Raw genomic sequence first — 27,499 nt, forward strand, 5'->3', positions numbered from 1 at the left:
GCTGAGCGGTAAAACAGAAATGGCTTAATCTTTCAGCTACTAAGGAGGAGAGAAGGTAATGCATATTACTAATTTCCTAGAAACCAAAGGTAGACATTTATTTAAATGATCAGTCCTACAAAATTATCTTATCACCTCTTCCATAGTAAAGATAATTTCCCTTTTAAAGAGTGCAAGGGAGTCTTGAGTATGATTTTACATGGTTATAATTTTATGAATATGATGTATACTAAAAGATCCCATGAGCTAAATGCTATAGCCCTTCACTCGGGTTACCTATTTCAAATTGGTTAAATCTTAGTAGACAAAACTTTGTTGTTCAAAATAAAAAAAGGAGCCAATGTATTCACTTAATGTCTGTTTTATGAATCCACACTTACTTAGGAGTATTACTCACTACTGAGTGCTTACTACGTGAAAGGGATTATGCAAATATATTGCAGTGATAGTCCTTCCTAGAAGCTACTCAAATATGAGACCAATTTGGGAAGAAAATTTTGGAGAGAAATAAAGGAATATTTAGAATTAGAAGGTAATTTTGTTCAACTTGTACATTCGTCCATTAATTCCATGAATGTTTACTGAGTATTTACTCTAGCTGGCACCAAACAGTACTGTGGACATGAAAGATAGAGCCATGCATAATCTAGAAGGGGGCATACAAACTATTATAAATAAGAGTAATGTATAGAAATTATCAGGGAAAACTTCCTCGAAGAGGTGACACATGAGCTAGCTATTAAAGGATGAATTCAGGAGAGTCGGGAAAAGAAGTGGGAAAAGCACAATACAAGCAAAGTGAACAGCAAATGCAAATGCATGTGGATGAGAAGAAACTGGGTAGTAAATGCAGATGAAGTTGGAGGTGAGGGCATCCCTGGTCATGAAATGCATCGTACACATACCATTCTTGAATTTGATTGAAAGGTGATGAATGTGATAGAATTTTAAGCAAGAGAGTGACATGAACAGATTTTCCTATTAGGTGTATTATTGTGGCAGTGGCATAGAGAATGTTATTGCAGTGCAGACAAGAAGAAAACAAGAAGAATAGATAGCCATTGTTGCAATCCATGTAAGAGGAAGGGATGTCTCTGACAGATAACCAGATGGTAGAAAGGCCCAGAGCTGATGACCAATTTTCAAATAGAAAATCTGGAGAGGTGTGGAAATGTGTCTAAGCTTATCCCAGAAGTGAGCTAACTGACCTAGGGTGTCTAAATGACTTGACACACGGCATTCAGTTAGTTAGCAGCAGACCCAATATTAGATGTCAGGTGTCCTAATTCCAAATCCATTATTCTCACCATTATGGCACGTGGTTATTTGTAACTCAAATTTTTAAAAAAATCAGGTCATGTTTAAAATGCCTTAAGGGAACTTGCCACTTAAGAAATCCATTGTATATAACAGTAAAAAATACAATCACTGCTCTAATTTACGTTCTAAAAATGATCTCAAGTGTCCTGATGTTTACTTTATATTTATTTGATCATATGGTAAAGAGTATTGTTCTTTTTGAAATAGATTTTCAATATTGTACATGATTGAAAAGTATGGTGTTTTTCCATATGGTTATAGCAGTAGTACAAGCTTCGAAAGTGGGACAAACAGTGAAGATATTAAGAAAGCCAGTGTTCTACTGATCCGTAAATTATATATACTGATGCAGAACCTTGGACCCCTTCCTAATGATGTTATACTTACTATGAAGCTCCACTACTATAATGCAGGTAGGTGGAGACCTCTAGTTAAATTCCTTCTTAACTATCGAAGTAATATTTTATATGGAGAGAGAGTATCTGAAAGAGGTATCTGTTGCTACACACGAAAGATTAATTTGACTTCTTCTATTGAAACTCACAGTTTTCTTGGTTTTCTGCCCTTTTCATTTTGCAGTGACTCCACATGATTACCAACCCCCTGGTTTTAAAGAAGGGGTAAACTCACACTTCCTGCTGTTCGAGGGGGAGCCTGTAAACCTGCAAGTGGGATTGGTCTCCACTGGCTTTCATAGCATGAAAGTAAAAGTCACAACTGAGGCCACCAGAGTGTCTGATTTGGAGAACAATCTATTTCAGGAGAATGGCACTACTGAGATCGCTCATCAGGGTCTAGACTTCGATGAAGAAGAAGAGGAATGCAACAATCATGTAAGGCAAGGCTTTAGCGAGCCTCCATTGCTTCAGCTAAACACAGCTAACATTTTTAATTCCTACATAGGTTATGTCACAGTAACAGTCCAATGGAGTCTGTCAGGTATAAAAACGAAAACAAAATTAGCCTCTGACCTCAGGGAGTCTTTATTGTAAAAAAAAGTACTGTCTTCAAGAAGAGGATATACTTTGTTAGTTGAAATTGTCCATGACTAGGAGTAAGAAAAAAAAAAAGACTTTCCAGTATACTTCTTTTATAAAAGGTATCCATGAATTTAGAAAATTTGGGATTTTCTTTTTTAAATTTATATGTAACATTTTTAGAATTAAAAAATATTCTAGGTATTTATTCATACTCACTGAAAGTATAAATAAGTTCTTGATTATGGGATAATTGAGTGGGGGCAGGTTGGGGGAGAAAAAAGTTATGGATAAACTCAAGTCAGAGTGAAAACAAAATGATAGTCAACTATTGGTTATGTAGAGAGAACAAGCTCTGGAGCTAGGTCCCTGGGGAAAGCCAGGAGGCTGGGGCATTTGGAGCCACTGGAGCCAAACGGATAGGCCTCTGAGCCCTTTACTTTCCTACTTCCTCCAGTAGAGACTTGGAGTTGAGTACTTGCTAGGGCCCCACAGTGTCCTGGCCTGTCATCTGGATAACAAAGTTTACTGTATGTCAATATTATTTTTAAAAAGTTCTGAGTTACACATAAAAAATTTTCAGACTGCTTAATGGGAGGTGATGCTATAAAATCTTTTCAGGAGCTATTTTCAAATTGGGGTGCTAATTTATTTGCTTGAGATGATTTGAGTCCTACTTAAAAAGATGACCGTAGTAAATAACGTTCGAAGGTTCTTTCTGGTTCTTTAAATTTGTGTTAGATTTAATATATTGAAAAGAGTCCTTAATTAATATAAATAATATAACCAAACAGGATTTTTTTTCATCTTTGATATTTTCACAGTGTCACACATGCTAATGGCTTTATAGTTTGATGCAACTTTCTTCTGATTCTGTTCCAAGAAGATGCAGTTAACATAGGCTGGTTTAAAAAAAATAAAGGTTAAGAAAAGAATGGGCATGTTTCAGCTGGATTTTTATTTTTTAAAATTAAGAATTTATCTTTTACCAATGGAAATGAAAGTGGACAACTTGAGAAGGAATAGCTCAATAGATAGATTAAATAAGACATGTGATAACACTTTCCAAGCATATGTTTAGTAGGAACTATATATACAAAAATCAGGACTTTGTGGTAAACTCATTCAGTTTGCCAATTATATGAAAGAATTTAGTAAGTCTAGTGAACAGTTTGCTGACAGTTTGTTGCTGAAAATTCTGTTGTTTTTCTTCATAGAACACACACATTCATACACATTTTATTTTGTAGAACATTTTATGTAGAACATTTTATGCTTTTAAAAATCATTTTATTTTGAAAATATCATGCATACAGCAGTGTGTATGAAATAGTATGTACAGTTTAAAGAATAATGAGAATATCCATGCAGCCTCCCTTCAGGTTAAGAAATAGAACATTGTCACTACCTTAGAAGCCACCGTATGCCCCTTCCTTGTGGCACCCCTTCCTTCTCCTCCAAATGTAGCCACACTCCTAACTTCTTTAAAATCCTTCTATTACTCTTCTTTAAAATTTACTATGAGTATATCCACTTGTTTAAAACTTTTATACAAATGTAATCATACTCTTAAGTTATTCTTCCATGACTTGCTTCTTTTTCTTGACCATCAAAAATGAGATTAATCCATTTGTGTGTGGTTGTTCATTCATTTTCACTGCTGTAGAATATTCTACTCTTGATAGACATTCTTTCTTTCTTTTTAATTGTTGTAAGCATTCATGTACACATCTCCTGGTATATATTTGCAAGATATCCCTAGAGCCTATACCAAAGAATCCTAGGGCTTACACACTTTCAACTTTATTAGTAATGTCGAACTGTTTTCCAAAGTGGCTGTAGCAATTTGTACTCCACCAGCACTGCAGGAGTGTGCTCTACATTCTTGCCAACACTTCATGTTATTCGAGTTTATGTTTTCTGTCTATCTACAGGATGTGAAATGGTAATATTTCATGATTTGTATTTGCATTTCCCTGATTATTAGTGAGTTTGAGGATCTTTTCATGTATATTGGCCATTCTGGTTTTCTTATATATAAAGGAACTGTTCAAGTCTTTCATTTCTTTTTCTATTGGATTATTTATCTTTTCCTAATTGATTTAAAATACATGTTCTGATTAATAATTCTTCTTCACTTATTTATGTTCTAATAATTTTTCCATGTTTGTGACATGTCTTTTCACTTTTTTTAAAGATGTCTTTGGTAAAGAGAAGTTCTTTTTTTTTTTTTCCAGGTAAAGAGAAGTTCTTAGTTTTAATGTAATCAAATATTTTCCTCTAACATGTGCTTTTGAATATTCTTAAGAAGTTTTTCTTTACCTGAGGTCATTTATAATACAGTAGTACTGTCTTATCTGTGGTTTGGCTTTCTGCAGTTCAGTTATCCTTGGTCAGCTACAGTCTGGTAGTAGATAATCCTCCTTCTGACATATTGTCAGAAGGTCAGTAGTAGCGTAACACTACATCCTAATGTTTACGTCACCCACCTCACTTTATTTCACCACATAGGCATTTTATCATCTCACATCATCACAAGAAGAGTAAATATATACGGTAAGATATTTTGAAAGGGAGAGAGACCATACTCACATTATTTTTATTACATTACATTATTATATTGTTCTATTTTATTAATAGTTACTGCTAACCTCTTACTGTGCCTAACTTATAAATTAAACTTCATTATAGGCATGTGTGTGTAGGGAAAAACATAGTGTATATAGGGTTCGGGACTATTTATGGTTTGTGCACCCACTGGAGGTCTTGGAATATATTCCCTGCAGATAAAGGGGACTACTGAATTCTCCAATATTTTATTCTAAGAATTTTGAGGCTTTTCATTTTACATTTAGGTTTTTATGCCACTTCAAGTTTATTTTTATTTGTGGTATGAGGTAAACCAGACCCCTTTAAAATTTTTAAATTCAAGTATAACTTACATACAGAAAAACATATCATAAAGATACAGCTCAATAAATATTCACAACTGAACATCAGGGCTGGGATGAGGGTGAGGCAAGCAAAGTGAGGGTAAGTGGGATCTTAAATTTTGCTTCTTAGGTAACTTGTTTATCTCACCTTTGTCCCAGCCTACTGAATAAACATGTGAAATCAACACCCAGATGAAGAAACAAAATACTACCAGTTCCTCAGAAATCCAAGACTCTTATTTTGGGGTCACTCAACAAGAATATCTCTATCCTGACTCCTATTAGCATAGATTAGTTTCTCTTGTTTTTTATTTTATAGATATAGAGTCATAGAGTATGAGCCACTCAACATTATGTTGTGAGATTTATCCATATTCTTGCATGTTGTTGTAGACCATTCTCGCTATTCATTCCTCTAGTGTTGATGGGCATTTGGATAGCTTTCTGGTTTTGACTATTGTGACTAGTACTGCTCTGAACATTCTGAACATGTTTTTTAGTGAAATATGTACACATTTCTGGTGGGAATAGAACTGCTAGGGGTAGATTTGCTGGGTCAAGGATATGTGTACATTTAGTTTTAATAGATACTACAAAACAATTTCCAAAGTGGTTGTGCCAATTTATACTCCCATCAGCAGTGTATGAGAGTTGTGGTTGCTCCACATCCTCACCACCCTTGGCATTTTCTATCTTTTAAATTTTAGCCATCCCTGTGGGTGTGTAATGTTATGTCACTGTGGTTTTAATTTGCAGTTACCTGATGACTACTGAAGATGAACATCTTTCCATAGGTGTTTTGGCCGTGTTGGTTATACTCTTTGGTGAAGTGTCTTTTCAAGTTGTCATTTTTTTCTATTGGGCTCTATTGGATTGTCTTTCATTCTTACCAATTTGTTAGAGTTCTGCATATATATTCTATATATAAGTCCTTTGTCAGATACATGTATTGTGAGTATCTCTTTGACTTTATGAGTTGCCTTTTTGGTCTCTTACTAGTATTTTGTGAACACTAATAGTATTTGTGAACAGAATACTAATTATGTTAATATTGATATAGTCTAATTTATCAATCTTCTCAGCTATGTTTGGCAGTTTTCATTTAAAAATTTTTGTCTGTTGGAGTACCTGGGTGGCTCAGTCAGTTGAGTGTCTGACTCATGGTTTCAGCTCAGGTCAAGGGATCAAGCCCCACCTTGGGCTTCACGCTTGGTGGGGAGTCTGCTTGAGATTCTCTTTCTTTCTCTCTCCCTTTGCCCCTCCCCTGATTCCTCTCTCTCTCTCAAATAAATAAATCTTTAAAAAAATTTGGGGTGTCTATTTTAGGGGTGCTTGGGTGGCTCAGTCAGTTAAGTGTCCAACTCTTGATTTGGGCTCAGGTCATGATCTTGGGGTCATGAGATCCAGCCACGCATGGGACTCTACACTGAGCCTGGAGTCTGCTTAAGATTCTCTCTCTCCCTCTCCCTCTGCCCCCAACCCCCACTCATGCTTTCTCTCTCCCTCTCTCAAAAAAATTTTTTTTGTCTATTCTGAAGTTTACAGAGATATGCTGTATGTTTTTCTCTAAAAGGGGGAAATAATGACAGAAACAGAAGAAATTTTTTAAATTATAAAAGACCTCCATGAATAACTTTATACCAAAAAATATAAATAGCTGACCTTTCCATCCCCCACATTCAAATATTCGTATATTGTGGTATGAAGTTATTCATGAAGATCTCTTATAATTTAAAAAATCTCTTTGTTTCTATAGCTATTTCCCTGCTTTCATATCTGGTTGCTGTTTATTTGTGCCCCATTAGTTTATCTTGGTTATGTTTGCCAGAAATCAGTATTTTTTAAAAGACTTTATTTATTTATTTGACAGAGAGAGAGAGAGAGAGAGAGAGACAGCCAGCAAGAAAGGGAACACAAGCAGGGGGAGTGGGAGAGGAAGAAGCAGGCTCCCAGAGGAGCAGGGAGCCTGATGCGGGGCTCAATTCCAGGACCCTGGGATCACGCCCTGAGCTGAAGGCAGACGCTTAACGACTGAGCCACCCAGGTGCCCCAGAAATCAGTATTTTAAATTATCCTTTCAAAGTCATCTTTTGGTTGTCCTGATCTCTTTCTTTCCTTCCTTCTTTCTTTCTTTCTTTCTTTCTTTCTTTCTTTCTTTCTTCCTTTCTTTCTTTCTTTCTTTTTTTAATATTTCGTTTACTTTATTTGAAAGAGAGAGCACCCATGTAAGCGCAAGCACACATGGTGAGGAGCCAAGGGAAGAGGGAACCTGAAGCAGACTCTGTGCTGCATGCAGAGCCCCACATGGGGCTTGATCTCATGACCACAAGATCATGACCTGAGCTGAAAATAAGAGTCAGACACTTACCTAACTGAGCCACACTTAACTAACTGAGCCACCCAGATGCACCTGTCCCGATCACTTCTATGGCTTTTTGTTTGTTTTCTATTTCATTCATGTTTTGCTTTTATCTTTGCCTTCTATTTCTCTGGTTTGGTTTTGTCTCCCTGACTTCAAATTGATCTTTCCATCAATATATAGACATATATATCCTACAAGTACCTCAAATTCAGCATCTCTAAATAGAATTTCAACTTCTGACCAAATATGATTTCTCATAATGAACTCTCAGGTTCATTATGTTGGTGTTGTAGCCATGATTTTATCAAACGGCCTGACCAGGAATGTGTTCAACTTCTATGTTCTCACTTCTCACATCCCTTTGGTTACCTTCTCTGTCTGTTTTACCTTTGAAATATTTCTCGAGTTTGGCCCTACTGCCATTGTGCTGATTCAGTCTCCTTACTGAGTCTTCCTGATATCAGCATTGCCTCTCTAATCTGTCTTCTGGAGTGCCAGAGAATAAACGTACTAAAACTATGATAATCATTTTTGCATATTTCAAGTTCATTTATTTTGTGTAATTTCAAAGGACAGAAGGAGAAACAGGAAATAAAAATCACAGGGAGTGAGAGGAGGTTGATTTGGGCTCAATAGAAGGAAGAACTTTCTCTTAAAAAATTTGAAAGCAATATTATAATGACATTAAAGTAATTTAAAAAGCAATGCAAACCTTCCAACTTTCCTACCATCCTATTGATACTGTTTTCATTTTTGTATGTTCCATCACCTCCAGTCTTTTCTCAGATATACATATTTGTATATGCTTTTAATCATAGTTTATATATCCATTTGTTTTGCTTTTATACTTAACATTAACTTTTATAAATATGTTCCACCTTCACCTTCACATTTCTAATTTTAGTGACCTTTTGTTTCATTTAGGTATTTAATCTGCCTTTCTGTACTTTTAAACATTTTACATGCTCTCTCTCTCTCTCTGAAATAAATAAATAAATAAATAAATAAATAAATAAATAAATAAAATCTTAAAAAACCATTTAGGCTAATTCCTGATTTTGCTATTATAGATAGTGTTATAATAAATACTTTTGTATGTATGACAGAATTTTCCTTGTTTTCTAAGGATATAGTATCAGGAGTGAAATATACAGAGCCTGAAAATTTATATAGCTCTTGAATGAGTATTACCAAATCATTTTCCAGAAGCTTGCCAGCTTCTCTACCTCTTCAGGATGGATTTTCTGACAATGACAGCTGTTAAATAAATCCGGCTGTCTTGAGCAAAATGAACTCCTTGTCACCAGCTGTGTTCAAGATAGGGTATTGATGATCACCTCCAGGGTGTTGCAAGAGAAAATAATGATTTAGGGGAAAAGTTAAACTGGTTTGACCTCTGAGATCCCTTCCATGCTAAGATTCTCTGGGATATTTTTTAAATTCCTATCAAGAGTAATGCCTTGCTAAGCACTGTGAGGAAAACAAAGACATACAAAATATAGTTTCTACATTTGGGAACTCTGGCTGAAGAGACAGTACTTATATAATATAATGAGAAATAATAGTGGAGAGTGTATGAATGATAGAAATAATATCAACCAACAGCAGAGCATTGTTCTCAGGGTTTTACATGTATTATCATTTTCAATCTTCCCAGCTATTTTATGAAGTAGATTCTATTATTATCCTGATTTTATAAATAAGGAGCACAAACTTAGAGAAATTAGCTGAAGGCTACATACACAGTGAATAAGTAGCAGGCCAGGATTCAGATTAAGGTGGTTGGACTCCAAAGCCTGTGTTATTACAATACAGAAATAAGGATAAATTGTCACTGTGTGGGAAGGTTTCATTGAATTGGTGATTTTATGGGTGAATTGTTTTTTGATTGGCAGAGATCAAGGCAGAGGATGTTCCAAGCAAGTTGGAAAGTACAGTATAGTATAGAACTTATGTCTCTATGACTTGTAATTCCAATACTGCACTTTCCATACCTTTCCCTGTATTCTATGGCTTTGCTGCAATCTCTACATTTTGTAACCTCTAACTCAAAGATTTCTTAAAACTATATTGAATCGTAAAATTTTCTATTAAAATAGAAAGTCCACAAAATCTTGACCAAGCAGCTTATACTGCTTTTTCACCAGTGATCTGTAGTAAAGAAGCAATTTAACATATTATATTGTTGTGAGACTATTGTAAGATTGAAAAAAAAAAAAGATTTTAATCATATTTTCTTTTTCAGGTTATTCCTTATCTCAGTCACAGAAGGAGAAATATAAAAATTTTTCATCCGTAGTTGAAATTATTCAGTATTTGTACTATTCATTTTCTGGTATGATCCTTAAGATCCAAGGAATGATGTAAAAGTGAGGTTGTAATTTGACAATAAGTTCAGAAACCATAAAGCACACAGATTTGAAATTTAAAGATTCTTAGCTTGTAAGAACTCTTAAAACCTAACTCCACTTGGAAAATGGGACACTGAACCCAAGTAGGAGACCAAGGCATCCTAGCACAAAACAGTTACATAGAACTGTCTGGAAAAACCTATCCTAAATGTGTCCTTATCGTTTTATCTACCTCTGCAACAGCTAAGTCTCCTTGCTTTTTTTTTTAATTAAGAAGAAATCAGGAAATGTATGCGTGTGTATATATAGCCTGTGAGGCCAATTTCCCCACACAGTGGAGTCATGCAGCCTTGTGACACCTGAAGAGCAAGTCCCATCTGGGACAGGGGATACAAAGATGGAGGGAGGGAGGGAAGGTGGCAGGGATTGGGAGTAAAGATGTAATGAACTGAGTTCCCGTCAAAGGAGCCTACAAAACTTTGCATGGTTCTTCCGAGTTTATGGGAAACCCTTCAGGACAGGTCTTCATTCCTGATAGGGATGGTTTGGGCTTCAGATCTAGCTAGTAAGGCCACACAAACACAATGGTACCTCATAATATTCTGGGAAGTTGGGCCTGTTTTCTCTGTTGTGGTCAATTGGATGGATAGCAATAGACACATACTAGAGAGAGACCGCTGGATAGGCTTCTTCAAAGAACTAACTAACACATATTGTGGAATTGGACGTGGAATCTTATTTAAATTTTATGCTAAGTTTAAATGCTGAGGGAAAAGTACTTCTTTCTAATAGAGATAATTAACTCTGGCTCCTTAAAAGACTAGTAATTACTGACATATACAGACAGTTATAAAAAATGGAAGGCTAGTATTGCCCACATCTACTTTAGAGACCGATAGTCCTAGTTTATTAAACCATTATAGCTGTTTTGGAATTCAAATTTTTATCAGTTTTTTAGATAGGTGTTCATGTGTCATAATTTTCTAATTATCTGAGCTCCTTATGATTCTGTACCTCCATGTTAGAAAGAGTTGCTAGATACTCTGTACACATCTTTTCTAGTCCTTCCTTTGTACCTAGTAATCTTGATCCAGCATAGTGTATTTTCTCATCTGCAACACATTAATTTAACTGATGCATAAATAATTCATACAAATGATATTTTTTGAGGATGAGCTAAAGGCAGAAAAATTTTTTAATTTAACAACCATTAGTTTTTCTTTTTCTTCTTTTAAAGATTTATTCATTCATTTGAGAGAGCATGCACGTGAGCAGCGGGAGGGGCAGAGGCAGAGGGAGAGAATCCTCAAGCAGACTGCTGAGTGTGGAGCCTGACTTGGGGCTCGATCCCAGGATCCTGAGACCATGACCTGAGCTAAAATCAAGAGTCAGATGCTTAACCGACCAAGCCACCCAGGTGCCCCAGCCATCAGTATTTCTTAAAAACCAACTCAATAGTTTATCATTTTGTCTAGGTACAATGAACATTTTTGGATGCATTTTTTTTTCCTGTGTGAAGCCTATTTTTCACCCTTTTGTGCTAATACACACAAAATTAGTGCAAATGATTTATTTTTGAGAAATTAGAATGTAAAGTACTTAGTGCCAAAGTAAATGGCACCATTTAAGTGTGGGCCAGAAAGATATTTTCTGAATTCCTTAGAATTGCTTTTATTCCAGCCAATGGATTGAAACGAGAGCCTTTTCGTTCAGAACCTATATTCTCCTCTAAACTCTGAACTGAAGTTTTGCATTTTTGAAGTATGGTCTGATGATTTTCATAGCATCACATCTCATGAAGCATATATGTTTTGTTTGATACAATGTAGTGTTGGCAAGGATATCTTAGATTCTTGGAATTGGAGTTGATTATTGAAAACGTTGGAAAAGGCACATTATCTACAGAAAATATTCAGACTTAAAAACCACACATCATTCTCTATCATGGGGCTAGTCCTTTCCACAAAGTTTCTTTTTGTCAAGTAGGAAAATTTTTTCATTTAATTTTTGTTTTGCATTATAGAATGTAATTGCTATAGCCTCTGTTAACCATGCAAAGAGGAGTGAAAGTTGGTTGAATTTCCCAGTCCTTTAAGTCATTTTTTAAAACATGGATCATTCTATAACATATCAGAGAGTTATTTCTAGTGGGAAGAGCACACTAATGATCTGTGTATGTTTTACTTATATAAAGAAATAAAAAGTATATTGATATTTATTATAGCAGAAGAAAAGTTGAACATGAGTAACCTTAGGTAAGAACATTTTGGATGTACTATTATTAAATCCTAGCATTAAAAGAAATGCTAAAAAAAACACCAGGAGTAAGACTGAGAATGTTCTGTTTGTTTAAAAAGAAGATACTCCTCATAGTCTGAAATAATACAACGTTATCATTATACTAAAACCATTAAAACTAATATTAGGTTCTATTTAAATTAGGATTTTTTTTCTCTTCCCGTAAGTGGCCTCAGGTGATCTCTGAAAATGGTTCGTTATTCATTTGACCCAGAAAACCCTACAAAATCATGCAAATCAAGAGGCTCAAATCTTTATGTTCACTTTAAGAACACAAGTGAAACTTCCCAGGCCATCAAGGGTGTGCATATCCAAAAAGTTACCAAGTATCTGAAAGATGTCACTTTACAGAAGCAGTGTGTGCCATTCCTTCACTACAGTGGTAGAGTTGGTAGGTGTGCCCAGGTCAAACAGTGGAGCTGGACACAGGGTTGGTAACCCAAAAAGAGTGCTGAAGTTTTGCTGCACATGCTTAAAAATGCAGAGAGTAATACTGAACTTAAAAGGTTTAGATGTAGATTCCCTGGTCATTGAGCACATCCAGGAGAACAAAGCCCCCAAGATGTGGCATAGAATTTACAGGGCTCATGGTCAGATTAACACATACATGAGCTCTCCCTGCCACATTGAGATGATCCTTACTGAAAAAGAGCAGATTGTTTCTAAACCAGAAGAGGAGGTTGCATGGAAGAATAAGGTAACCCAGAAGAAACAGAAGAAACAAAAACATACGGCCTAGGAGTAAATTCTACATAAAATAAATACAAATAAAAGTAAAAAAAAAAAAGATTTTTTGAAAGTGAAGACTTTGTTGAGATTTAGTCAATTGCACATTGGAAAAAATATAATGATAATGTTACTTAATTATCGAGACTTATATTCAGTTGGCTGATTTTTCTAATACTTGCTATATGTGCTTCTAGTTTTCCATTTGAGGCTAAGTTGTCTATTGATAAACAGGCGAGATTATGGCTTGTAAAAAATCCAGGCATTGTAGGGAGTGTAATTCTTTTAGCATTTATATTAGGATCTCAAAACTGAGATCTTAAGACTTCAGAAGCCTTGTACTTCAGACAGTGGTAAAGAAGAACTAGAAGTAGGGACACCTGGGTGGTGCAGTCAGTTGAGCACCCAGCTCTTGGTTTTGGCTCAGGTTGTGATCTCAGGGTTGTTGAGATTGAGCCTGGGTGTCCCCTGCTCAGTGCAGAGTCTGCTTCGGATTCTCTCTCCCTCTCCCTCTGTCCCTCCCACTCATGCTTTCTCTCTCAAATGAATAAATTTTTAATCTTTTGATACAATGTATTGTATTAATTGATTTTCAGATATTAAACTAAGCTTATGTTTCTGGGAAAAAGTCCACTTGATCACAGGAGATATATATATATATATATATATATATATATATATATATATATATATATATATATATATATATATATAATGTTCCTGGATTTGGGTCCACTTGATCACAGGAGATATATAGATAGATAGATAGATAGATAGATAGATAGATAGATAGATAGATAGATATAATGTTCCTGGATTTGGTGTGCTAATATTTTGTTGAGAACTTTTATGTTCATATGTATGGGGGATATTAATCTATAACTTTCTTTTTTGTGGTGTCTTTTTCTGTTTTGGTATCAGGGTAACACTGGCCTCATAAAATGAGTTTGGAAGTGTTCACTCCTTTTCTACTTTTTGGAGGAGTTTGTGAAGAGGTGGTATTAATCTTCTTAAAATGTATGGTAGAATTAAGTGGCTCTCTGGGGCTGGGCTTTTCTTTGTGGGTAGGTTTCTTTTTCTTTCTTTCTTTCTTTCTTTCTTTCTTTCTTTCTTTCTTTCTTGCCTTTTATCTTTTCTTTTTCTTTTTTTTTTGCTATTAATTCGATCTCTTCACTTGTTATAGACTTATTCAGATCTTCTATTTCTTCTTGAGTTTTGGTAGTTTGTGTCTTTCTAGGAATTTTCTATTTAATCTATGTTATCTAATTTATTGATATATAACTGTTCCTGGTATTCCTTTATACTTTTTATATTTTGATAAAGTCTGTAGTAATGTTTCCTCTTTTATTTCTGACTCTAGTAATTTCAGACTCTATTTCAGCATCTTCTGTTTTGTTTTCTTGGTCAGTCTGGATAATGGTTTGTCAAATCTGTTGATCTTTCAAAGAACCAGTTTATAGTTTCATCAATTTTCTCTATTGTTTTTGTATTCTCCATTTCATAAGTTTCCAATATAATCTTTATTATTTCCTTTCTTCTGCCTGTTTTAGATTTAGTTTATACTTTTTCTGGTGTCTTAAGGTGGAAATTTAGGTTATTTGAGATCTTTCTTCTTTCTTAATATAGACATTTATACCTATAAAATTCCCTCTAAGCACTGCTCTAACAGTGTAATGTTTTGTTATGTTGTGTTTTCATTTTTATCCATCTTGAAGTATTTTCTGATTTCTCTTTTGATTTCTTTTATGACCCATTGGTTATTATAATAATATATAATATGTAATAATATAATTTTGACATATTTGTGAGTTTCCTCAATTCTGTTCTGTTCTTGATTTCTCATTTTATTCCATTGTGATCAGAGAATATACTTTCTATTATTCTTTTAAATGTATTGAAGTTTGTTTTATGCTTTAACCTATGGTCTGTGCTGGAGAATGTTCCATGTGAACTTGGAAAGAATGTATATTCTGCTGTTCTTGGATATAATGTTCTATAGATATATTAGGTCTAGTTGGTTTATACTATTGTTCAGATATTTTATTTCTTTGTTAATCTTCTGCCTAATTGTCCTCTTCATTATATAAATTGGGATATTGAAGTCTCCAACTGTTGTTGTTGAATTGCCTATTCCTCCCTTTATTTCTATCAGTTTTTGCTTCATGTAATTTTGTGTTCTATTAGATGTATATGTTTATAATTATTTTATCTCCTTGATGGATTGGCCCTTTTATCATTATAAAATGTCCCTCATTATCTCTATTAGCAAGTTTAATCCATTCACATTAATGCTGTTATTGATAGAGTTGGATTTATGACTGCCATTTTACTTTTTGCTTTCCATGTGTTTCAGTGCTTTTGTCCCTCTATTCCTCCTTTACTGCTTTCTTTTGTATTGAGTGAATATTTTTAACAAGGCATTTAAATTTCTTTAGTTTTTTTTTTTTTTTTTACTATGTTTGGTATATTTTAGTGGTTGCTTTGGGGCTTATCATATACATCTTAACTCATCAAAATAAGTTTCAGATTTATACTAGTTTAATTCCAGAGAGATGTAGCAATGTTATTTGTATATAGCTCTATTCTCCCCCATTCATGTGATATTATTATTATACATATTACATCTATTAATGTTACAGACCCAACAATACATTGCTATAATTGTTACTTTATCATCCGTAGTCATTTCCTTAGCCCATGCAGCTTTGCTCCCACTCACCTGCTTTGTATTGATATTGGCAAAGATGTTACACTTCTTTATAAGTTGAAGAATACATTACATACATATTTTATACAATTGATTTTTAAATCAGTTAAGAGAAAAAAGGAGAAAAATATGCCTTTATACTGGCTTTTATTTATTATTTTTTACTGCTGTTTGTTTTTTATTTATTTTTTTAAAGTAATTTCTTACTTTTCTTAAATTTTTTAAAGTAATTTTTTAAAGTAATTTCTCAGCCCAACATGGGGCTCAAACCCACAACCGCAAGAGCAAGAACTGGATGCTCCACTGACTGAGGCAGCCAGGTGCCCTTATACTGCCTTTTATAATTATATAATTACCAATACCATTTCATCGTCCTTTGTTTTTTCATGGCAATTTAAATTGCCATCTGGAGTCACTTGCTTTCAATCTGAAGCATTTTCTATAGTATTTCTTGTAAGATGAGTCCACTGGCAAAAAATTTTCTCAGTTTTTGTTAACCTGGGAATGTTTTTATTTTATATATATATATATATATATATATATATATATATATATATATATACATAAATACATATATATTTTAAAAATGGCTTTGCTTGATATAGGATAGGATTCTTGGTTGACAGCTTTTCTTTGAACACTTTGATTATGTTATCCTATTGCCCAACTGGCCTCCATTGTTTCTGCTGAGATGTCAGCTGTTAACCTTATTGGGGTTTCCTTGTAAGTGATGAGTTTTCTTTTGTTGTTGTTAAGATTTTTGCCTTGTCTTTGGCTTTCGCATTTTTATTTTGATGTTTCTGTTTGTTGTTCTTTGCATTTATCTTACTTGTAGTTCATTGAATTTCCTGAATGTATGCATTAGTGTTTTTCAATAAATTTGGACGAATTTTCAGTCACTCTTTCTTTCTTTTTATTTTTAAGATTTTATTTATTTATTTATTTGACAGAGAGAGAGACAGCCAGTGAGAGAGGGAACACAAGCAGGGGAAGTGGGAGAGGAAGAAGCAGGCTCCCAGCGGAGGAGCCCAATATGGAGCTCGATCCCAGGACTCTGGAATCACGCCCTAAGCCAAAGGCAGATGCTTAATGACTGAGCCACCCAGGCACCCCTCAGTCATTATTTCTTTAAATATTTATTTCTCACTCTTCTCTCCTTCTAATTCTTTCATTATGTGTATGTTGGTGCACTTAAAGGTGTCCCACATTTCTCTGATGTTCTTGTCATTTTTCTTTCTTATTTTTTTATAGGGAAGACTCCCAGAGGGGATTTTCCTGGTTTTTTTTAACTTAATTTATTTATTTGAGAGAGAGAGAGAGCAAGCATGAGTGGGTGGAGCAGAAGAAGGAGAGGGAGAGGGGAAGCAGACTCCTCACTGAGCACAGAGCCAGACGCGGGGCTGGATCCCAGGACCCTGAGATCATGACCTCAGCGGAAAGCAGATGCTTAACTGACTGAGCCACTCAGGAGCCTCTTTTGTCACTTTTCTTTATTCTTTTTTCTCTCTGGTTTTTGAATTGCATGATTTTTATCTGTCTGTCTTCAAGTTTGATAAATCTTTCTTCTGTCAATCCAGATCTATTGTTGAACCTCTCTAGCAAATTTTCCATTTCAGTTCTTTTTGAATCCAGAATTTCCATTCAGTACTTTCTGTAATTTCTTTTTATTGATATTCTCTATTGGATGTGACATTATCATCACACCTTCCTTTATTTCTTCAATGATGGTTTCCTGTAATTCTTTGATAATATATATAATGGATACTTTGAAGTCCTTGTCTGTTGAATTTGATATCTGATTGCTTTCACAGGCATTATCTGTTACCTGCTTCCCCCCCCCCCCCCAGTGTATGGGTCATACCTTCCTGTTTCTCTGAATGTCCCATAATTTTTTTTTTGAAACTGACATTTTAGATAAAGTAGCAACTCTGTTTCTGGACCTTCCCTTGCTTCCTGGCTCTTGTTATTGTTATTTCTTTGTTTAGTGACTAGCTGACTTATTTTAGTGAAATCTACTTCTCCCCATAGTATTAAGCCTCTGATGTTGCTGTTCAGATAGTGTAGCCTTGTGTATACCCACAATTACCTTGATGGTTTTGTCAGGGGTTTGTCTCTTTCCCTGACCCCACCAGCTTTAAACTCAACTAATTGCTGGTGATTGTTTTCAACAGTGTTCCAGGCGTAAACTGCTCTAGAGACTAGTCCAATCAAACTTAGGCTCCTTTGAAAGGAATTCCTGAGCTCAGTGTTTGAAATTTGTTACTTCAGGAGGGCCCATCCCACCTGTCTCTTATTTTGATTCTCTCCTGCAAACTAGTCAGCCTACAGTTTAGCCTGTATCTCAAATGAATCTACCAATATCCTCTCAATTTCCTTTCAACACAACCTCTATTGTATTTAAGAGTGCCCTTTGCTTTGCATTTCTCCACATCTGTTATGAATAGTCACTTTCCTTGGGAAAAGTTAGGACATATCTGTTTTATTTCCTGCTTCTACCCCTGGTAAAATCTCTAAGCCACAGCTCTGGAGCTGGGAGTGGGGACAATGGCTTACATCTCTCTGAGTGACAGTACTGCTTTAGTTGCTGAGTGGAGGTGAGGCGTTAGACTCAGGTTTTCTCAATTTGTCTCTCCCAGTGTGGGGCCACTGTCTTATGAGCCAGGGCAAGAGTGATTGAGTCCCTGGCAATCTCAGCAATACTGCACCCAAATTAGAACCTCTGACTCACCAATGGGATCTGTTAGAAAAAAGGATCCCTCAACTTTTGGTCATACTGACATAGAATTTAGTCTCAGCAATATACAGATAGGGCCAGGATGAGAAATGGGGATGTTCAGACCCTCTCATGAAGATGTGAGGGGGAGGGAGCCATATGGACTTGGCTACACCAGTCTGGAGTGAAGTCTCACTGAGCTGGGAGGGTGGAGGGAGTGGTTTTGATTCAAATACCACAGACTTGTTGTTCTTACCAAATTTTAGTAAATTTTCTTGAATAGAGATTTCTTCATTTACTGTATGTCTTCGGACCATTCTGAGACTTTAAATTTTTTTAGTATTTATTTATTTATTTATTTATTTATTTATTTATTTATTGTAGCGAGAGTGAGCACAAGCAGGAGGGGCAGAGGGAGAGGGAGGTAGAATCTCAAGCAGACTCCACGCTGAGTGTGGAACCCAATGCAGGGCTCAATCCCAGGACCCTGGGATCATTACCTAAGCTGAAGGCAGACACTTAACCTACTGAACCATCCAGATGACACTATACAAAGACTACTTGTAAGAAAGCTGAAATGACAATATTAATATCAGACGTGGCAGATTTTAGGATAAGGAATATTATCAGAGATAGAGATATCACAAAATAATAAAAGAGTCAATCTTAAATCTTAAGTGTATATACAGTTAATAACACAGTTTGAAAATACATGAATCAAAACCTGACAGAACTAAAGGAGAAATCAACAAATCAACAATTACAGTTGGTGATTTCAGCACTCCTCTCTCAATGATAGAACAAACAGAAAATCAGTAAGGGTATAGAAGACTTAATACACCATCAACCTGACCTCATTACAAAACACTCCATCCAATGACTACAGAATACATATTCTTTTCAAGTGTTTGTACAACCAAATTAGACCATAGGCTGGGTCATAAAATATGTTTCAGTAAACTTGAAAGGATTATAACAATAAAGTATTTCTCTGACCACAGTGGAGTTATCTTAAAAATCAGTAAGAACACATCTAGAAAATACACAAAAATTTGGAAAATATTGAAAATACCAATACATTTGATAAACCTCTAAATAGACTGACTAAGAAATAAAGAAAGAAGACACAAATTACCAGTATCACGCATGAGGGATAGATATTGCTACTAATTCCACAGACATTAAAAGCATAATAAAGAAATACTATGAAGACTGTATTTTGATAAACTTGACAACTTAGATAAAATAAACACATTCACTGAAAGACACAATTTACTAAACTGACACATGGAGAAATAGATAAATTTAATAAACTTATATTGCTTAAAGAAACTGAAGTCATTACTAAAACACTTCATATAAAAGAAACTCTAGGTTAGAAGGTTTCATTGGTGAATTCTGTTAAACATTTAAGGAAGAAATAATGCTAATCTTAAACTCAATAAGAGCATAAAGGAGAAGTCTTCAAACTCCTCTTTTGAGGCCAGCATTATCCTAATACTAAAACCAGACAAAGACATTACAAGAATAGAAAACTGTGGACTAATATCCCTCATGACTGTTGATGCAAATGTCCTAAGCACAATATTAGCAAATCAAATCAAGCAATATGTGGAAAAGATAATGTGTCATAACTAAATGGGGTTTATCCCAGGAATGCAAGGTTGGTTTAAGATTTAAGAATCAATATAACTCACTATATTAACATAATAGAGGAGAAAAACTACGTGATCACCTCTATAGATGCAGAAAAAGTATTTAACAAAATTGAATACTCATTTGTAATTTTTTAAAAGAAACTTCTAGAAAATAAGGAAAAGAAGGGAACTTCCTCGACCTTATAAAAGACATTTACAAAGAACCTAAAGGTAACATCATACTTAATAATGAAAGATTAAACACTTTGCACCTAAGATAGACAAAACAGGGTATCAACTCTTACCACTTCTATTGTACTTTATAGTAGAGGTCCTAGTCAGTGAATTAAGGTAAGAATAAGAAAAGGCATACACTTTGGAAAGGAAGAAATAAAGCTGAATTTCTTTGAAAATGACATGATTGCATACATAGAAAATCCTAAGAAATATACAAGAAACACACTACCAGGATGAGTAACATGAATTTAGCAAGGCCACAGGATATAGGGTCAATACATAGAAATCTATTTTATTTCTCTATATTATCAATGATAAATTGGAAAGTGAATTTTTATTTATTTATTTTTTAAAGAGCTTTTTGTTTTTTTGTTTTTTTTTTTTTTAATTTATTTGACAGAGATAGAGACAGCCAGGGAGAGAGGGAACACCAGCAGGGGGAGTGGGAGAGGAAGAAGCAGGCTTCCAGCGGAGGAGCCTGATGTGGGGCTCGATCCCAGAACCTTGGGATCACGCCCTGAGCCAAAGGCAGACGCTTAACGACTGAGCCACCCAGGCGCCTCGAGGAAAGTGAAATTTTAAAATATCATTCACAGTACCATAAAAATTCAAAATACTTAGAGCTAAATTAACAAGACAAATGCCAACACCGTATAACAAAAACTATAAAACATTGCTGAGATAAAGAAGAGCTAAATAAATGCAGAAATTTACCATGTTGATGGATGGGAAGACTTGATTAAGAGGTCACTTTTCCCCAAACTGATCTATATATTCAATGAAATGCCAGTCAAAATTCCACAGGCCACTTTTGTAGAAATTGAAAGCTACTTCTAAAATTTAAATGGAAATGCAAAAGACCCAGAAAGTCTATAAAACTTATGAAAAAGAACAAAGTTGAAGAACTTACTCTATCAGATATCAAGACTGTAAAAGTACACTAAACAAGATAGGGTGACATTTTGGTGAAGATAAACATATAAATCAACGGACCAGAATGCAGAGTGCAGAAGTATACCCACATATACTTATCAATTGATATTTTTATGAAGGCACTAAGGTAACAGTCTTTCAACAAATGATACTAGAACACTAGATATCCATATAGGAAAAATGAACCTTAGTCCTTACCTCTTACCACACACAAGATTAACTCAAAATGGACCTAAATGTAAGAGCTATAACCATAAAAATTCTAGAAGGAATGAAATTTTCAGCAAAAATTTCTTAGTTCCCTAAAAGCACTAATCATAAAAGAAAAAAAATGTTGATAAGTTGGACTTTATCAAAATTAAAAACTTCTCTTCCAAAGACATTATTAACAAATGATAATGTAAGCCAATACTGGGAGAAAATAGTCCGAATACATACACCTCTGACAAAAAACTTGTATTCAGAATATATAACTTTTATATATACAGATTATATTTATACAGATTATTTTCAACACAGTAATAAGACAACCCCATTTAAAAAAATGTCCCAAGAATTTGAACAGATACCTTACAAGAAATATGTACCAGTAGCCAAATAAATGCATGAAAAGATACTTCATAACATTAGTCATCAGGGAAATGCAAATTAAAACCAGAATGAGATACTAGCACACATTCACTAAAATGACTAAAAATTGACAATACTAAGTGTTGTCAAGGATGTAAAGTTTTTGGAATGTTCACATATTGCTGATGGGTGTAAAATGGTACAACCAATTTGGAGACTGTTTTGTCACTTTCCTATAAAGGTAAGCCTATATTTAACTATTTGGAGTGGCAGTTTCACTCCTAGCTATTAACCCAAGAGAAATGAAAACATGTAATCGCAAAAAGACTTATACACAAATGTTCATAACAGCTTTATTCATAATAGCTCCAAACTGGAAATAATCCAAATGCTCATCTTCAGATCAAGGGATCAGCAAATTGTGGTACTTTTGTACAATGAATTATTATTAGCAACAAAAAGGAACAAACAATGGGTACTTGTAAAACTGTGAATGAATTTTTAAAAATCAGAAAAGTCAGATAAGAGTATATACTGTATAATTTCATTTATGTGAAATTTTAGAAGCAAAACTAATCTAAAATGATAGGAAACAAATCGGTGTTTGCCTAGGGGTCAGAGTTGGGTGGGGATTTAATGCAAAGAGGCATAAGGAAACTTTAGGATAATGAAATATTCTCCATCTTGATCATGGTGGTGGTTGCAAAGATATATACATTTATTAAAGCTCATAAAATGTACACTTGATATAGGTGCAATAGTGTGTATAATAGTATGTAAATTTTGCTTCATTACAGTTGAATTTTAAAAAGCGGTGATCACAGTGTTAGTCATTAAAGCCCTACTGATAATTGTCCCAAGTTGGAAACAACCTCAGTGTCCCTCCATGAAGGATTGGTTAAACAAATTTTGGTAAACTAATAAAATGAAGCACCATGTAACCACTAAGAATGTTTTAGAGAAATAAAATTATTGGTCTGGAGAAAATATCCATACTTTTTAGGTAAATGAAGGTAAAATAAAACAAGACACCTTTTGGGAGGTTTATATAATTGGGTTATGTCAATAATTTGTGTTTATATTATTATAACTATGTAATTCTATACAGAGCTGAGTTGTGTAGTAAGCCATGATTGCTTTTCCTTTCTTGCATAAGTTTTTGTTTTCCCTGCAGTTAATAATTATTTTTCATTTACTTAGTTTTCTCTATACTTATTTCTAATTGAACTCCAATCTTTCTATTGATTATCTGAACTGCACTGTCCAATATGGTAGTTACTAACCACATGTGGCTATAAAAATTTACATTAATTTAAATGAAAGAAAACAAGAAGTTTGTTTCCTCAAAAACACTAACCACGTTTCAAGTTCTCTGACTAGTGACTACTGTATTAGTGCAGATATAGAATATTTCCATCATCACAGAAAGAACTAATGCACAGTGCCGGTCTAAATCTCCTCTCAGATATTCAGAAGAAATAATTTTATCCTCACTGAGAAATTTCTCCTGGAGCTTTTCACTTTTGACCAAATTTGGATGATTGTTCTCTGGCTGGTTCCTCGCTCTCATCCTGGAATCTCCCTTCACCAATTTCTGGAGAATTCTTTGCCTTTCCTGTGTTAGATCTGTTTGTTTTTAAGTAATCTGGATGCCCAATGTGAGTCTCAAACTCACCACCCCAAGATCAAGAGTTGTGGCTCTACCTACTGAGGCAGCCAGGTGTCCCAGGACTCCTGTTTCTTACTCTTGGTTTGCTCCCTCGTTTTTGTGGAGTGTATCCTCTGGTAACTTTCTTAGAGAGGGGTGATGGGATGTAAGCTTTTGAGATCATACATGCCCTAATAATATCATTATTCTACTCTTTTTTTTAAAAAGATTTTGTTTATTTATTTGACAGAGATAGAGACAGCCAGCGAGAGAGGGAACACAAGCAGGGGGAATGGGAGAGGAAGAAGCAGGCTCATAGTGGAGGAGCCTGATGTGGAGCTCGATCCCATAATGCCGGGATCATGCCCTGAGCCGAAGGCAGATGCCCAACCGCTGTGCCACCCAGGTGCCCCCATTATTCTACTCTTATATTTGATTGAGGGTTTGACTGGCAATAGAAATCTAGGAAGACATTTATTTTGAGTAAGACTTTTGAGGCATTGTTCCTTTGTCTTCTAGTTTCTGGCGTTGCTGTTAAGAATTTCCAAGCCATTCTGATTCTGACTTTTTGTATAGTATCTGTTTTCTCCTATCTGGAAGATTTTTCCTCTGGCTTCTGAAATTTTATAATGTACCCTGATGTAGGTCTATTTTCGTTCATTATTTCTGCTTGTCAATCTGTGGCCCATTTGAATCTGGTTAATTGGGTAAGCCTTCAGTTTTGGGAAATTTTCTTGAATTATTTCCTTGATGAAAATTATGTCTCCTCAAATTTCTCTGTTCTTTCTTTCTGGATCTCTTAATATTTAGATAGTGGACCTCCTGTATAGTGACTCTATTTTAAAAAAATGTTTTCTCTCTAATTTTTTGTATCTTTTGCTTTTGTTCTATTCTTAGGGATAACTCCTCAATATAATCCTACTCTTTTACTGAGTTTTCATTTATATTACTGTTTGTTTCCAAGAGCTTTTTGTTGTTGTTTTCTGAATGTTCCTTTTTTATACTATCCTATTCTTGTTTGTGCTCAAAGAATTATCTCGTCTCAGAGGATATTAGTTATCTCTAAATAGATTTCTTCTCTCTGTATGTCTGTCTGTTTCCTCTGTTTGCTTGCCATTTCCTCATCTACTCTGGTCCATCTCCTCTGTCTCTCCTCAGAAGTCTGAAGATGGCTGGTAGTCCTAGTTCCTTGGTTATCTGCTCATATTTAAGAGTGGAGGAACTAGAAAGCCCCGAGCTTATTATAGATGATTGTGATTATGGTCTTCACTGTGGAATGATCTGGTCAGGCCTTTGGGGGAAATCCTCAATATCTGTATTTAAAATTTTTTCCTCTTAGGGTGCCTGGGTGTCTCAGTCAGTTAAGTGTCTGCTTTTGGGTTGAGTTATGATCCCAGGGCCCTGGGATGGAGCCCTGTGTTGGGCTTCCTGCTCAGCAGGGAATCTGCTTCTTCCTCTCCCTCTGCCCCTCCTCTTGCTCCTGCTCTCCATTTCTTATGCTCTCTCTTGCTCATGCTCTCTCTCTCTCTCTCAAATAAATAAATAAAATCATTTAAAAAAAAGAATAAAATTTTTTCCTCTTGGTCAATTTCCTCAGAATCTATGTTGGCCACAAGTATTTTGGGAGCCAAATAGAAATGGAGGCTTGAGGGTCTGTGCATTCAGTATGCATACTTTTACTTAATTCCTCATAATCTTTCCTTGAGGGTGCTTTGTATCCCACTATCCAAAGACTATCATCATCTCCAGAGAACAAACTTATGATTTTATACGCTGGTGGGCAAGGGGCAACTGTTTGGTTCAGCAAAGTTGAGGAAGGGATCTGAAGATTTCAACTGCTTCATAATTGTCTTTAAGTTGATCTTATTTTAGCTCCTCTACCGATCCTCTTAATCCCCTCTTCCAAAAGTATATGATGCTGGAAACTCCTTAAACTAATGTTCATTTGGGTGGTCCTTGGTTTGCTCCACTGCTGGTTTAAGTTACCAGCTTTTAGTTACCTCTCATGTATCTGCTTTCCCGCTTCCAAAATTTCAATGTTTTTTTTCTTCCCCCTTATTCTTTCTGTCGTTTGGGGTTTCTGCTCATTTGGGGTTTAGAAAACTAAATAAATGTGTGTGTCAATCTATCATCTCTACCCAGAAGTCAGTAAATATGTTTCTAAAAAATAAATATGTCAAGAATTAGTTTAAAGGACATGCAATGCATTTTTTCTTTAAGTATTTTTGTTTGAAGAATAAAGATAATATTACTTGCTTTATATAGGAATTTTGAGAATTAGTAAAGTATTACTTAACAATTTTAACTTGAAAAACACTTTATAATACAATAAAAATACTACGAAATTATATTTAAAGAATTTAAGTCTAAACCGTCTCAGGAAGAGAATATAAACTCCTTGTCCTCCACTTGGAAATAAATACCTCAGCTGGGTAGAAGGCCACCTGATATAATAATGATACCTGAAAATATTTTCAGGTTTTAAAACTTCTCACTCTTACTGTATCTTTTCAGAGCTTGTCAGAACACTGTAGCCTCAATTTAGAAAAAAAAAATTATTGGTAGAAGATAGTCTGAAGGTCCATAAAGATACTTCCTATTATTTTTTAAGAACACATAGAGAGATCAAATTCCTCCACTTGGTTTTGGATGCTTTGTGTCATAATCCCTGACTTTGTTCAAATGGAAGACTTTGAATTTCTGAGTCAGGAGAGGAGGAAAATTTAAGTGAACATTACATTAAAAAAACCTTTACATGCTCCTGATTACCCCCTAGTTAATATTCTGTTTCCTTCCTTTCCTTGCCAAATTTCTTACAAAATGCTTTCTTTCTTTCTCTCTTTTTTTAAGATTTTAGTTATTTATCTAGAGAGAGTGAGAGAGCACGTGTGTGTGTCTGTGTGCGCGCGCGCACACACACACACACACACACACACACACACACACACACACACACACGTGTGACCAGGGGGAGCGGCAGAGAGAGAGAGGAAGAGAGAGAGTCTCAAGCCGACTCTCTGCTGAGTGTGGAACCCAGTCTCATGACTCTGAGATCATGACCTCAGCCGAAATCAAGAGTTGGATGCTTAACCAACTGAGCCACCCAGGTGCACCTCACAAAATGCTTTTCATTTACTGCACTCTCCTCACTTGTTCTTCAGCTCAGAAAGCTGATCACTTCACTCATCTTCACTTTCCTAACTACTCTCTTCAGAATAAACAATGACTTTTTAATGAATAGATCTCAGAATTTTTACTACTTTTTTCATTCTTCTTGACCTATTTTATGATGTTAACTATATACTAATTTTAAATGTTCCTTCTTATTTCTATGATATTATTCTGTTCTCATTCTTTTTCCATCTGTCTGACCTGTCATCCACTCCTCTGTCACTTTTGTTCCTACCCCCACCTCTAATCGCAGGCAAAATCCAACATCTCCACTGTCTTTGACCATATCTGCTTTGAGCTCTATATACTTTCCTTTGGAGGATTCATCCCATCTCTGGGCTTCAAGCATTACATCCACTCCCAAATGGGTTATCTTGAGGCCTCTTGCCCCAGAGCTCCAGTTCTATAACTTTCTTTTTTTTTTTTTTAAGATTTTGTTTATTTATTTAACAGAGATAGAGACAGCCAGCGAGAGAGGGAACACAAGCAGGGGGAGTGGGAGAGGAAGAAGCAGGCTCATAGCGGAGGAGCCTGATGTGGGGCTAGATCCCATAATGCCGGGATCATGCCCTGACCTGAAGGTGGACGCTTAACGATTGCGCCACCCAGGCGCCCCCCCTATATCTATAACTTTCTATTGGGAATTTCCACTTTGATGTCCCACCAATATGTCAAGTCCAATGTGCTCATCTTTTTATTCACCACTGCCCTCCCCTTTTCACACCCAGAATGAGTTTTCCTACCCAGTTTCCCTGCCTTTCAGCATCAACTTTATTCTCTCAATGTCTTGGGTTCAGAATCTTGAAATCATTCTCTTTATTTAGTCAGTTATCAAAAGTTCCCCAAGCTTTCCCTTTCCAGTCTGATTTTACTGCCAAAACTTGAGTCCAGGCCTTCTTCCTCTTGCATTTGAATT

At 35.3% G+C, this 27,499-nt stretch overlaps 1 protein-coding gene across 2 annotated transcripts in view; it reads left to right on the forward strand.

Annotated features, from left to right (window-relative positions):
* The window catches only part of HORMAD2 (HORMA domain containing 2), a 78,993-nt gene that overhangs the window by 29,015 nt on the left and 22,479 nt on the right, over positions 1-27,499 (forward strand). The window contains exons 9-10 of one of the 2 annotated variants that reach the window (XM_045791328.2): positions 1,582-1,733; positions 1,900-2,153. In XM_045791328.2, coding sequence (XP_045647284.1) covers positions 1,582-1,733; positions 1,900-2,153 — 406 coding nt within the window. Of the gene's footprint in view, positions 1-1,581; positions 1,734-1,899; positions 3,398-27,499 lie in introns of those variants that run through there. The other variant, XM_045791327.1, reaches the window with a different exon arrangement.

Source organism: Ursus americanus, chromosome 30, assembly GCF_024610735.1.
Source record: "Ursus americanus isolate L20-20 chromosome 30, mUrsAme1.1.p, whole genome shotgun sequence".
NCBI classification, from domain to species: domain Eukaryota; kingdom Metazoa; phylum Chordata; class Mammalia; order Carnivora; family Ursidae; genus Ursus; species Ursus americanus.